This window comes from Tyto alba, unplaced genomic scaffold, assembly GCF_018691265.1.
Source record: "Tyto alba isolate M040663 unplaced genomic scaffold, T.alba_DEE_v4.0 Super-Scaffold_16, whole genome shotgun sequence".
In the NCBI taxonomy this organism is placed as follows: Eukaryota; Metazoa; Chordata; class Aves; order Strigiformes; family Tytonidae; genus Tyto; species Tyto alba.
Genome location: NW_024881278.1, coordinates 13835070 through 13848899, shown reverse-complemented (window position 1 = coordinate 13848899; position 13830 = coordinate 13835070). Strand labels below are relative to the sequence as shown.

General features: G+C 36.1%; 1 protein-coding gene across 13 annotated transcripts in view; it reads right to left on the bottom strand.

Annotated features, from left to right (window-relative positions):
- Nucleotides 1-13830, bottom strand: part of CDC42BPA (CDC42 binding protein kinase alpha) — a 188809-nt gene that overhangs the window by 34737 nt on the left and 140242 nt on the right. For 6 of the 13 annotated variants that reach the window (XM_042789351.1, XM_042789354.1, XM_042789357.1 and 3 more), the window contains 6 exons: nucleotides 12540-12645; nucleotides 11774-11922; nucleotides 10443-10534; nucleotides 7700-7776; nucleotides 6485-6532; nucleotides 2558-2596 (listed from right to left, as the gene is read on the bottom strand). In XM_042789351.1, coding sequence (XP_042645285.1) covers nucleotides 2558-2596; nucleotides 6485-6532; nucleotides 7700-7776; nucleotides 10443-10534; nucleotides 11774-11922; nucleotides 12540-12645 — 511 coding nt within the window. The remainder of the gene's footprint in view (nucleotides 1-2557; nucleotides 2597-6484; nucleotides 6533-7699; nucleotides 7777-10442; nucleotides 10535-11773; nucleotides 11923-12539; nucleotides 12646-13830) is intronic. The other 7 variants (XM_042789353.1, XM_042789361.1, XM_042789355.1 and 4 more) reach the window with 4 other exon arrangements.

Genomic DNA, 13830 nt, shown 5'->3' with positions numbered 1-13830 from the left:
CCCAACATAGAACTACACTGAAAACAAAGCATATAGGTACAACCAAGTATCCTGGATAACAAGTCATCTTTTGTCAGCACAACTGAAAAAATCAAAGAATGCAGGATTCTTCCTTGAAAACAAGACATCGCCACATCAAAGTTTCCTATGTAAATTTGTAAATTTTTAAGAAAACTATAGCGAGGTAAGGATGCTCTTCTCCACTAATAATAAAAATAGAAGTTGGAGGCCTACAGAAGGCTCCACTGCATGCCTAGCTCTTCTGGAACAATGCTGTCATCAGTTCCCCATTGCTAAGGATTTGGCTAGCTAGCACACAAACTAAAATATGCAGCAATGTTCACAGAAAGCATTTGAACATTCCAGTGTTTTTTATCTCATTTGCCATTGACATAATGCTATGAATTCCACAAACTTTACTGCTCCTTGGGAATAAAACATATTGCCAAGCCAATCTTACACATGCAGATACAGTCCTGTTCTCCAGAAACTCAGTCATGGTAGCGAACAGGTGCAGTTGCTGTTTTTTCTTTTTCTCTCTCTTTTTTTTTTTTTTTTTTTTTTTTTTTTAATTTAAATAGAGTGATTAATTTTTATGGCTTCTAGTTTCATCTTAGCCTCCAAAAAAAAAAAAGATCTGGTGGAGAATGCTTATCAGCTTAATCAACTTAGGCATATTAAGATGCCTGCAAGTATTACTGTAATGAAAACGGGAAATTGTCACACTGGGATACACCTGTTTTCTACACATAGATCATGTGTTTCAAGCATTGAGGCAAAAATTAGCAGTAAAGCAAAGATTTTGTGCTGAGATTTATCAGAAGCAAATAATAATTGGAAGCTTTACCCACTATTAGAAACATTGATGCCTTTTAGTAGCAAATCCCCAGACATGTAACACTGTTACAATTATTTTAAACTTTTTATCAAGTCTGAACACGCATAATTTGTAGTCCACTCAGACTGTTTAACCTTGAACAATTCTTCCTTCTTAAAAGTGTTATTAAAAAATATGCCTAATGAATGACTACAGGGGAATTTTTCATAGCAAGAAACAGACATGCCTTTTCTTCTGCAAGTTAAACTCAGAGATCTAATCTATCATTTCATAGATGTTTCCAGATACTCCAAAGGCTTTCCCTTTCAAAGTAGCATCTGCATACCAAACAATTTCCATGGTGTCTCTTAAAAAATTTAGTACAAGCATGATATGAATGATGGAACTTTTCTGGAATGTGCTGCAAAGCCTTTGTGGTTGAAGACAACTGCTGAACCAGTAACAAATGTATTTTTACTTTACTTATGACCATAAAAACCCCACAAAACAAACAGAACCTGGTTTACCATTACAGAATTTGAAGGGAATTTAACCACCACGTTTACTGCAGAAACAGGGCCTTAAGCTGTATTGCTGCAGTAAACTTCAGGTTCCTTGCTTTTGTGAGAAGCACAAAGTACAAAAGCAACCTGACTCAACTATGGCCAAAAGCTTACGTGGACCATACTAACACCACTGAAATTAGTTTTAAACTAATCCACTGGGTTACCAAAAGCATAATTTCAATATTTCCTACCAAATTTTAATAGCCTTGTCATCTTCCACAGTCCTGTGCTTAGTTGCCTACACAGTGTCACCTGTGCAGGCCTGAGCCACAGCTGGCCAGTGGATAAGCACATCTGGAGGAGAAATGAACTTTGGACTGGAGCCACAGCTGGCAGAAAGAAGCAGTTACTGTAAGCTTGCCTAAGACACTGAGTGGTGTGCTTTGTACTGCATAGTCATAATAGGTCATTATTAGAGCTGCTGGGCATTATTGCTTATTTACTGAATATTCAATATTTGTATGATTTCCTACTCCTATCACCATATGTGTATAAAAGCAACAAAAGTGGCAGCACGAGTTTAACACTGACATAGCATACCTGGTATGAATTCAGTCTGACAAAGCTTTGATAATACCATGCTTAAAAATCTGCCTTGATTTCTGAAACACCATAGAGCTTTCCAGCTTAACAGCCGACAACACATCCAACCCTGTTTTCCTCGTGTGAATTCTTCCCGCTCTCCTTGATGCTCCGATTTACTCAATTCCCCACTTCCCATTTACTTATCTCTGCACTGTGATATTTTCTATCATTTGCTATGATATGCCTACCAAATGACAAACTTCTACCTTCTATAGGCAGCTCCTGTAACTCAACACGTGCCCTCTGCTAAGGGCAAGGAAGCAAACAGGCCCTCATTTGACACTTCCTCATCTTCCCAACCTGCATCTACCTCATCAGCTTTTGCGAAGAACTTCCATATTGAAACGAGAAGGTACCCAAAACATCTTCTCCAGTTACTGTGCTATTCTGCTCATAGGATTACCAAATGAAAACACTCCAACAGCTTTAGCCCACAGCTGTAAAACAACAAAAAGCACAGCAGCAGCAGCGAACGGTAGCAGCAGCACAAGACATGCAGTGAGGTAAATACACAGTCCATACATTAGACAAAGGCATGTACAAAACAGGCAAAAAATAAAGGGCCACATAGAGTAAGACAGCCTCTTACACGTCTGCCTTTGTTAGCTGGAATACAGGAAGGAGAGCGCTTTAACAAAGAAAGGAGAATATGTTACAAAACCAAACAGTGACACATACATCAGCTCAGAATTTGTCGCTCTACATCTCCAGAGGTAGTGTTTAGAGACACAAAAACATGTTCGTTTTTACAAGTATTTTGCAAACAAGATATTCTCAGGCAACAGGAGGGAAGAAACATCCAGAAAAGGGAACAGTTATTTTAAAGTCTGGACAATAGCAGTGAAACTGCAGACTACATTACACTAATAATTTGCAGTTAGCATCTCTGTACTTTGAATAAGATGGATAAAGCAACCTCCTGGAGGTGCAATATGTCCAATTTAAAGCATCATTAAGAACCAAAATTATTCTAAACTTGACTACGAATGTGCAGGTAGAGTCAGGGCTCTCACCACACACACTTCTATGGCTAATTCTGTTTAATAATGAGAATTCAGAACATGATTTATTCTGTGGTTATTTACGTATTTCACGTTCATTTAGTCTAACCAAAGCCCATGGGGACTGCATGTGAGGACAGACTGCAGGTGAATTTAAGAAATCTATTTTTAATTCATAATGTATTGGTAATGGGAAAAATAACATTTTCTATCAAGTGAGGACAACAATTTTGTAAAGGGAAAATGTGATTCCATTTTATTGTTATTAAATAATCACAAAATCAAACAAGTTGGTTGCTTCTAGTAGCTAGTGAGATCCACAAAGTTCCACCTGGCAAAAAAAAACAAAACCCAACACCACTTCCATTATCAAACACTTCTAGTGAATGCAGAAGACTTAACACCTAGATGACGTTACTGAGAGACAGCCTGCAACACACAGGAGAAACAGCGGCAAAGATACAGAAATTAGTGTAGTAGAGTCACTGGGGGTGACTTCCCTCCCCACCGACATCAGAAATCAGGGACAGCAAAACCCATTCCTACTCCCCTTTGCACCCTCCTGTGAGCACAGGAGATATAAGGATCGTTTCTGAACAAATGGGCTTTCACAGCTATGAGGATTTAGGCACCAGTTCTGCCAACCTGACCAAGCATCTTTTCAAGGAGAGACAGCTGGAACCAACAGTGACTGACACTCATCTGAATACTGAGCTACCACTTTTCTAGCTCAGGGTCTGAAGGCTACAAAGGCAGAGGGACATCTATTTTTACTTCTCTCCAGTAGAAATTGCAAAACCACTGTTTTCCTCATTGAAAAAATTAGAATTAACTCCAGTCATTCATAGAGTCCTATAAACAATTACGTTACTTGGACAGCAGACGCACAAGACACACCCACCCCGGTAAACTCCAGATGTAGTCAGTGAGCCAAACTCAGTGCTGCTCACATATCTGTATGTTAAGGAGACCTCAGAGATCTTGCAAGGAGTGCTATGTAACTGCAACTGCGTATTATTTTACACTCTCTGTCATTTCTTAATGAAGCACAGATGCTGAAGAACAATACAGGCCATTAGTAACATTTACTTTGGGTTCTTGATTACAGGAGAGGCTTTCCTGCAACCCATGCAATATTGCAGCACTGCATGAGTCTGACCTGAGGACTTCTAATTCTTCCTTAGTCGTAATATAAATAACCCACACACTTTTCAGGTTTGACTGAGCACAGATTAATTCTTCCTGAGATGCTGCAAGAAACACTGCCCTTCAGGGTAACTACTGTCAAAAAGAGACGCTGGAAAAGGAATGGAGGTCACATCCAGTGGGGAGGGGTGTTCAATACCCTTATTTTCATTTACATCCGCCTAATATTGACATTGAATTAACTCAATGAGCTAAAACATAAAAAACCCCATTCATTTTGCTAATTCTGAGCCTATATATTATGAATCTTTCTATGAATGAATCAAGTAACTGTCCGATAAATGAAAGATGCAGAACTGACTTTAAGCACAACTTAATTATACCACCTTTCTCCTACTAGCACAGACATCAGTTTTATTTCTCTTTCCAATAAAGACAGGTAGCCCAACAAGTCTTGTATTGGTCTGCAAGGTACTCCTCCTATCTTTGAACAGTCAACTCTCCTCTTTTGTAGTTTTGCCAGATGATAAAGAATTCTGCCCAGTGTTAGAGACATTAGCCCCTGGCCAGTCCAGTCCAGTAATGTACTCTTGCCCAATGCAACTGAGGAAAAAACACTCCCGTCGGACTCAGACTGAAGATGTAACAGGGGAAGTTTGATTCTGCATGTAGTAATTTATCCACATGCAACAATATACACATTAATACCTAGAGTTTTACCTAAGACTAAAAGATGGTTATCTGAAAAGAGTTGAGCTGGGTGGACCAGTCAAGAAGAATGCCTTAAAGTATGTACACCAACAGGTGAAAAATTATTCAATTACATAGATTAAAAAATGTGATTTTTGTCAAAATGCTGGTGAAAAAAATATACTGCCTTCTTTAAAAAAAAAGATATAACAAACCACAAAACACAATAATAAATGCAGAATAAAATACTGATGTCCTTATGTCCTTCAAAACTACTTAGATAGCAACAAGGAGAACTTTCTTGTCCTAAGTTTCCCCTTGCAAAACAGAACATTATCAGCTACTTTGCCACATATGTACTTGGTTAATCTTTTAACAGATTTCAGGAGAGAGTATTAGATATTTTTAAAGGTAACTTTCTATGAAAGAAGCTGCTGATACAAACTAAGTGTTGCTAATACCCAGTCAACACGGAGAACACTTATTTAATCCAGATAAAGGATATAAATATTGCTCTTTTATTGTAGATATAACATCATAGCAAACTGTACTCTCTTTTTTTTTGGTAAGAAAATTCCAACAATATCAGCAAGACAAAGTTTTCTATATGCTCTACAAAAATTCAGACAAATACCTGCCACTATGGTACCACAGATGTACCTTCACATTTTGTCTAAGGTATACACCTGATTTACAAAAAATAAAAAAAGCATCTAGAAGAGAAGCATTCTTACAGAGTTTGTGAAGTGAGGAAATGTAACCAGTAGAACAGGCCCATATACTATACCCTCTTTGTTACACCCTTCACAGCAGACATTTCTGGAATAAAATTAATTATATCACATTTTAATGCCGATAGGATTATACTATTTTAAATATATATGTATAAATATGTGTGTATGTGTATATACATATATACAAACACACACAGATGTACACACACAATATACCTACAGAACTGTAATGGATGGTTCTCCACCACGGATGCACAGTATATATTTTGATTTTAAAAAGCTTACTACTATTCACTTTTATGTACCTACTACTTCAGTCTGCAAGAAATATAATGCAGTAAATTTTCAGCTTTTAACTTAATTCCCTTACTATGCAATTAACTAGGGTAAATATTTAAACACTGTCCTGACAGAAAGCTAGCATCTCAAATGGCAATAAATAGTAGAGAGTTCATTTCAGCCATCATGAAAATTACTTCTTACAATATAGGCCAAAAAAGAGACAGTATTTTATTTGAGCAAACCGAAATTAACTGTATGCAATGAAAATATTTTCACTGAAGTGATCAGAAAACTTTTGGAAACAACTAATGATAATGTAATAAAATGAAGCCGTAGAACTAAATAAAATATATGTGCCAGTGATTTTGGAATCACTTTCCACAGGCTGCATCAGTAGATAATGCCCAAAAGTAGCTTCTCCCCATTAGAAAAACTATTTCCAGTTAAGAATTCTTCACCTGCACATAAGAAAAACATTTACATTAAAATTGAACATCTATCTATATAAATAGGTGTATGTATGCTATTATAGAAATATTCTGTTCTCCACTCCACTACATTTGTAGTTTTTTTTTAAGTTGGCTGCATTAAAGCTTGAATATTCCAAATCAATCAAATGATCTCTGTTATTGAGGGATTTACTGGTTTGAAAGTCAGACTTACGTCATCCATAAAATCAATCAATGAGGATGAAGAGGAGGAAAAGGAATCCTATTTTAATGAAAACAGCAGTAAAAAAAAAGAGAGAGAGAGAGATGGATGAAGAAAACTGTTCAGCATAAATAAAAGTGAAAAAATAACGAACTGTAAATAACTAGTGCCAGTAACAGCTACCTCAGTAAATTTTCATTAATTGCCTTTCATAGACAATTAATCAATAAACTACCTGTATAAAACTCAATGTTTTTCCACCATTCACTCAATAAAATAATATTCTTACACTCCAACAAGATTTTTATATTGAAAGTAACTTATAAATAATTAAAAAGCAAATTAAAAAAATAATATTAATTGCGAGGACTTCAAGAAAGTACAATGAATTAATGAATACACAATGAAAAGAAAGCAAATTTTGGGACTTCAATAATATCAGGGATTATGGTCTTTCATAGCTAAATGTGATGACCTTGTACACCCATCGGGAAAAGGAACAGGGACAAATTTTAGACCGAAGTATAATTGTAAAGGTGGTGCCTTGTCCCCTCTGAATTCAGTTTGACCAATATTTCACCCCAGCTGTTCTTCTAAGAGAAAAATTATGCATTGCTGACTGTTGATTTAAAAAAGGAAGACATGAAATGTATAATATTGTTTCAATTTTTTTCTTCTAGGTTTTCTACCTAAAGTGGTCTTTTGTCTGAAAGTGACAAAGGAATTAAATAGATTTATTTTTTAAGTATATAAGATCTGTAGAGAGGAGATGAATAGTAATTATCTAGATTTTACACATCTGTGTAAAATGAACAGAAGATGGAAACAACTTAATAAATGTACAGTATCAACGCCTTCATGAAATACATTCAAGGATTATTTACGTATTTTCTCTCATTTTTACCAAACCAGTAATGACATTACTTAGCATTTTCCTGAAGACAAGTAAAGGCCATTTGAACAACTACGCTTTTCATATTCACTACAAAATTGGGAAAATTCACGCCTTCAAGGTTTGAGAGAGAATTCACTATGATTACTAGTGTTCAAGAGAAGACAGCCAGCACTGTAAATGATGAACAATTCTCAAATATTATTATACGCAAATATAAATGGGACAATAAGATTAAAATACAGTAGCAAGCTTTCAGCAAATACGCACATAACCTGCACATAACAGCAGTAGTTTCACTGACTAACAGAGAGTTAGAATAGCTGTACACTTACTTCAAATTGATCCAGAGCAGAGGTAGGCGCATTCAAAAATGCCAAGAAAGAATTCTGTGAGTCTTGGTGCTTTACACCTAGAAAACAGCAGCAGGTTTTTAAGCTACAGAAAAATGACCTTTTCATGGAGGACCTTTGCCTTGCTGAATCAGGGTTTGAGTATCCACCTGAACCACCTACATTTTTTGAAATGAGCTGTCACATTTGGTCTGTTCCAGAGTAATAGTTTTTTTTAACAAACATACACCCACTAAGCAAGCAGCGTAAGTTTAATTAACCTTTTCCAAGCTAGGATGTGTGTGGTGTGAATTCAACATGAAAACCGACTGTATTGTGCACGTCTGTTCTGCAGGAGGCACAGGTTCCTACTGTGCTTGTGCCAGTTTGCAACGTGCCCTGCACGACCCAGAGGCACACACACGCCGAGGCTGCACGGCCACCGTGACAGGGAAGCTTTGGCTGTTTAGTTTTTTTCCACAGAAACATACAGAACCACCTGCTGGAGGAACGCACTGCATTTCCAAATCAGCCGAGTTTCCTGACCCGTGCTCTGTGCCTGTCACCTCCCAGTTTTGAATGTGCAGGAGTAATACAATCCGGGGTAAAGCTTCAAATGTCTCTGTCACGCTACACCATTCACACGGTTTTCAGCCAGTAAGCAGAGCATCAACGCTGCATACTCTGGAGCTGTAGAGGCTGACACACCTTGACTGTTATTTTCACTTGCTTTAACTGTTTTTTTTTCTTCTTGTTTTCTTTGGAGAATAATTCAAGTTGCTTTGTGGGTGTTTAATAAATCACATGTGTACAGATTCTAGCTTCCTGAACACTATAAATACATTATATATATATATATACACTTATTATGACCAGAGCCTGCAGGACGGCGTGCATCTCAAATGACTGATGCTATCAAAGGTCACTTACTACTTTTTAAAAATGTCACTGTCTTTCTCTAACTGGCCATTTTATCCTGTTTGCTCTAAATATAACCCACAGTGAACAAGAAAGTTCAAAAGAACCTTTTCCTCGTCAAAAATATAAATACACCAACACACTAGTGAAAGACTAAAAAAACAATTCTCAGACTACCTGCTACTTTACAGAATCATTTTTAGTAATCTTTTTCCTCACCCTCCTCAGTTTCTGTAACACATTTATAAAGAGCAAAGGATTCAAGTACTAATCTAAGTAATCCCTTCCTAGAAATCATTTCCACACACAGGAAGTTACTCCACCACTGTACATGGACTACATTTGAATCCTCTATACAATTAATGATTCAAGCATCAGTGTATTTCTTCTTAAAGAGAAAACCAAGTCCAAAGATAATAAGAATTTTGGATGAAGGTGTATTTCTATCAAAATATTTGAAAAGTTGCAGTAAAATCTATCTTATTTATGCAGTTCTGTAACAACTAACTATTCCTTTACCAGTATATTTTCTCCTTTTTTTTTTTTTTTTTTTTAAAAAAAAAAGAACAAATGCTTGTCTCTATTTTCACAAAAACTCTAAGGTTTTAAACACTGGAAAGAGTACAGGGTAAAATATTATTTATAAATTCTTACAGATTGTTTAATGCAAAGGAAGATTTCGGAAGCCAGGTAACCATGCATAATATTTATGACAGTTCAAGAAGCTATAAATGAAAGCTAAATGTGACAAAGCATTATTGTCTCCAGGGAGATGCTGTCAAGAGTTCTGCTCCAAATAGGTGGAAGAAGCATAATCCTGGTATCAGTGCTAAGCATCAAGATGAACAAGCATAAATTCCCTAAGACTTATTTGCTAATCATCACCAGTCATTTTTTAATGTTCTCCATAGGTTTGTATTATTTTTACCAGTCAACCAGCACTTGGAGGCCTATATATGGCAGATTAATGTTAACTGCAATACATTATTGACTGACATGCCATTAGGTTGCAAAGGTTGAACAATATTTGACATCTCTACACAGCAATTGTTGCCAGGGCTTTGAAAGTCTGGAGTTCAGAGTTCCCTACAGAAAATCAGGTAATTCCACTTGGTTTGAAAAATCATTTCTTCCCATGTGACTCATAAGATAGAAACATTAGAGCTACTATGGGAACTGCAAAGAATCAGCCAAAGAATTAATCATCTCTCAATGAAATTTTTTTTAATTTCAGAATTACCAAGAAGTCTCTTCTCCCAGCAACAATGCAAAATACTGTTAGATGCACTAGAAATCCCAGAACATACTGTTAATACCACAGCAAAGCAAACATGACCACACTGCTCACTACGTGGTTAAAAGCCAATCAACAAAGTCATCTCAGAAACAAATGAATATTATGAATGCCTCTGCACTTGTTTACTCTCTGTGTAGACAGCGCCAAAACATTCATTGATGAAGAACACTATGATCAGTACTGTAGTCTAAATACCACCACCCATCGTAAAGGGGAGAAAAATTATAAATATATCTATACAGTTTTCTGGCAGTTAATCACCATGCACATGCCAAATAAAAATAATGCAGTTCCAACTCAAATAATACCTTACTGCTTCAAGTATATCAACAAAACTGAAGCATATTACAAGTATGTATTAGATATGCAAATACAACTACTGTGGGTACATCTTAACATGCAATTGCTGTGCTCACATTTTGTATGCCAAAGCCAGTTGGTATCATATTTTAGTTGCAAGGTGACACTTAATTGATAAGATGTACCCAATAATGTGAAACATGTTAGTTACTTGGATATCAGTTGCCATACCCTTTTCTGTTCTAAGCTCTTCTGTCTCCTTTTTCAGCCTTTCAATATCTGTCAGCAGTTCCATGTTCTTCTTCTCAGATTCTTGCAATTTACTTCAAAAGAATACAAACAAAAAACCTATGTAAATATTCAGAACCTATGATACAAATAACCTTTTTTTTTTCTTCATCTTCGCATGCTATTTAAAAACTAATGCCCATCAAGCTTCATGATGTCATCAAGCAACAGAATGAATTCAGAAATATACTGGGACCTGTTTAGTATGGTATCTTAAAAAAAAAAAAAAAAGAAATAAAACCACCAAACAAACAGAACAAGCACTTAATTGCCCCTGTTTACCCACTAAATAGGCTTGTGTTTCTAATTTATGAGTAATTGTACGAACTTGTACCCTGTGAATGAGAAAAGATGACCACATGTATTTCTACGGTTAAAAATCGGGATTTTTAAAATTTGTTAATTCACAGTGCCTGGGATCTTATAGATTACGTTGAACTACTATTCTTCTCAGTTTGTTTAGTTAGTTGTTTCACTGCTTTCCGATTCACAGCTGATAGGTAACACCACTATGTATTTCTACCACATTTCTCATCCTTCCCTGTCAAAGCAAACACTGGTTTTCCTGTTAGAGGATCTACAGTGTTGTCCATCATCATGCTACCTGGCCTGAAAAACACCCAAGTCAGGTGGACAGGTTATTCCCACTTTATGGATAACATACTTGAGTCTCGGCTTTGTCTAACTGCTTTCCTAAACCTGCAAAACAAGTCAGTGCTCTGAGCTAAATTGAACTGGAGACCTAAAACCAGAATGTCTTCCTACTAATCTCTGCTTCAGGCATTTGCCTAACTCAGAATAAATGTTGTTATTTTGGGGGTTTGGGGGGGGAGGGAGAGAGAAAGGTCTGAGGAATGAATAAGAGAATGCATGCTCTTCCATAACTACATCTTATTACCGTACAAACCAGTATGCAATAATTGATTTTCATCAGCTAACCCAATGCAGCTATCAATAGAATGTAAGAGAGCATGTTTTAAGACACAACCCAAAACTCTGTTTGCATTTGAACTTCTTATCACAACTAGAAGATGTTGTATTACTAAAGAGAAAGTGTACCCTCTGAAAGCCTTCAAGATTTCAAATTTTCTCAGTAAGCATTCAGCTGCTCACACAATGGAGAGAGATACGGTCTTTTTTTACACATTTGCATATAAGAAACTGGCATATCATTCATTATTGAATTTTGACAGACAAGATAGTTAAAATTATGGTTTGATGACATTGCCTGGGAGGTATCAAAGTAAATTTCTATTAGAACAATTTAGTCTTACCACTCTGTAGAGATACAGGAAGCTTTGACTTTATTCAACTCATCTTGAATAGCCTGTTTGGCTCGGATCTCAGCATCAAGCGCAGACTGTAGTTCCAACCTTGCAGACATATCCAGTTTTGCAAAGCGACGCATCTTCCAGGGCATGTCCTGGTAAAGAATAAAAAAAGGGAGAAGAAAGAGTAAGAGAAAAGAAAGCTGAAAATGAGGAACGTAACTAACTTCGATAATTATGTTTCTCAGTCTATTATGCTCTTAATGTAAGAGTTCATTAATTCCAAAGTAATCTAAAATTTAAAAATTAAAAGAGTATTCTTATTAGAATTATTATTTTTAAACTCAAGTACTAAATAGGCAAGATGAACATCTTATGCTGTCATGATCTCAAAAGCAGCAAAGAGATTTCGTGAATTCTAGTTTTGATGTGCCTCAATTCAAATGACAGCTATAAAGGACATTCACATTTCACAAGTGAAAGACTTCAAGGCATTCATGACCCAAAGTATAGATCTCCTTCAACAAATTCATATATGATTATTAAGCAGTTACTTGAACAATATCACAGATAAAATTGAATTATAAAGATATTAGTGTTTAATTAATTGATAAATAATAAATCTGTTATTCAGTTATTCAGAAGGGAAGTCCTAGGAAAGTTTAACTTTTGACTAACAAGAGACTCTACAGACAAGTTATTACAGTTGGAACTATCAAATTAGTGTTTTTTAAAACAAAAAAAATTCTGACATATGGAAGTAGAGTCTTACTGTAGCTCTTGCACCCAAACTGGAGTTCCTCAGGGCCTCTAGTTCTTCTGTCATTTTAGAGGCCAAGGCTTGAAGGTAACCTCGAGCATCTTTTTCATCACTTACCCTAAACAATTACATAAAAAGAAAAAAGTGTTTTAATCAAAGAATCTGAAGAAAAAAGGAAAAGACCCTTCAACAAAATAGGAACCAGAAACAGACAAAAAAGAAGAATACAAACCAAAAACCATAAAATGAAAGAGAAAGAAAGAAAAGGAGAGGAGGAGAGAGAGAGAGAGAGAGAGAAAGAAAGAGAGAGAGAGAGAGAGAAAAAAAGAAAACCAATAAAGAAAACCACACAGAACCAACCTTTTGCTGGCTTGCAGAGTTCTATTAAGCAATACACATCACTAAGACAGAAATAAGGATTGAAGAACTACATCTCTAAGTAAATAATATATGTCTCAGTATAAATGTCAGCTACCTGAAATTAAGACTGTGGGAATGAAACCTTTCAGGATTTAACCTATTTTTAGGGAGTAAATTAAGAAAAAAAAACTTATAACCAATAATTAACAATTTAACTTTCCACATAATATTGGAGCTATCAGTTGACTTTATCAACTGACTATGAGAACTAGTAGTGAGAACCAAACAGTGATGTTATTGCAATAAACGTTAATTAAATAGGGAGAGTCTAATTCTAATGTTATTAAACAGCATAAGCCAGAAGAGGCTCTCTTATTTCCTGAGCTTTCTTTCTATCAAGATGTGTTTTCTGGGTGTAAAGACATCAAGGAGGAGACCTGTCCCTTTTTCAAATTCTTTGATCATCAGCTACAAAGGAAAAAAAAAAAAACAACTTTCTGTGATTAATCAAAGAAGGTTCTTTCTTCACTTTGCCTCAGGTATTACCATAGAAAAGAAAGTTGCTAAAAAATTACTTCACTGAAACTATGTAGCTTATGAAAAACCCAAACCCAACAAACAGAAAAAAAATCAACCCCTCATGCCCCCTATAGGTGCATTTCCTTTCACCTTACATACCTGGCTCTGAACATACTCCGCTTGCCCACAGAACAAACTCAGTTCTGCAACAGCAGGGCATACCCAAGTCTCTGAACCGGTCTCAGAGACCAGCAGTCTAATCCCACAGCTTGATCACAGTTAGATCTACCAGCACTAACCACAGAAACGTTTAGGATGTGTTCTACGCAATGAACCTCAAGTAGTTTAACTTATAGGGAAGTGGGAAAGTAGTTTCTCTCTTTCATGGAAATTAACTTTTCATCGCTTCCTGATCTTTCCTTAG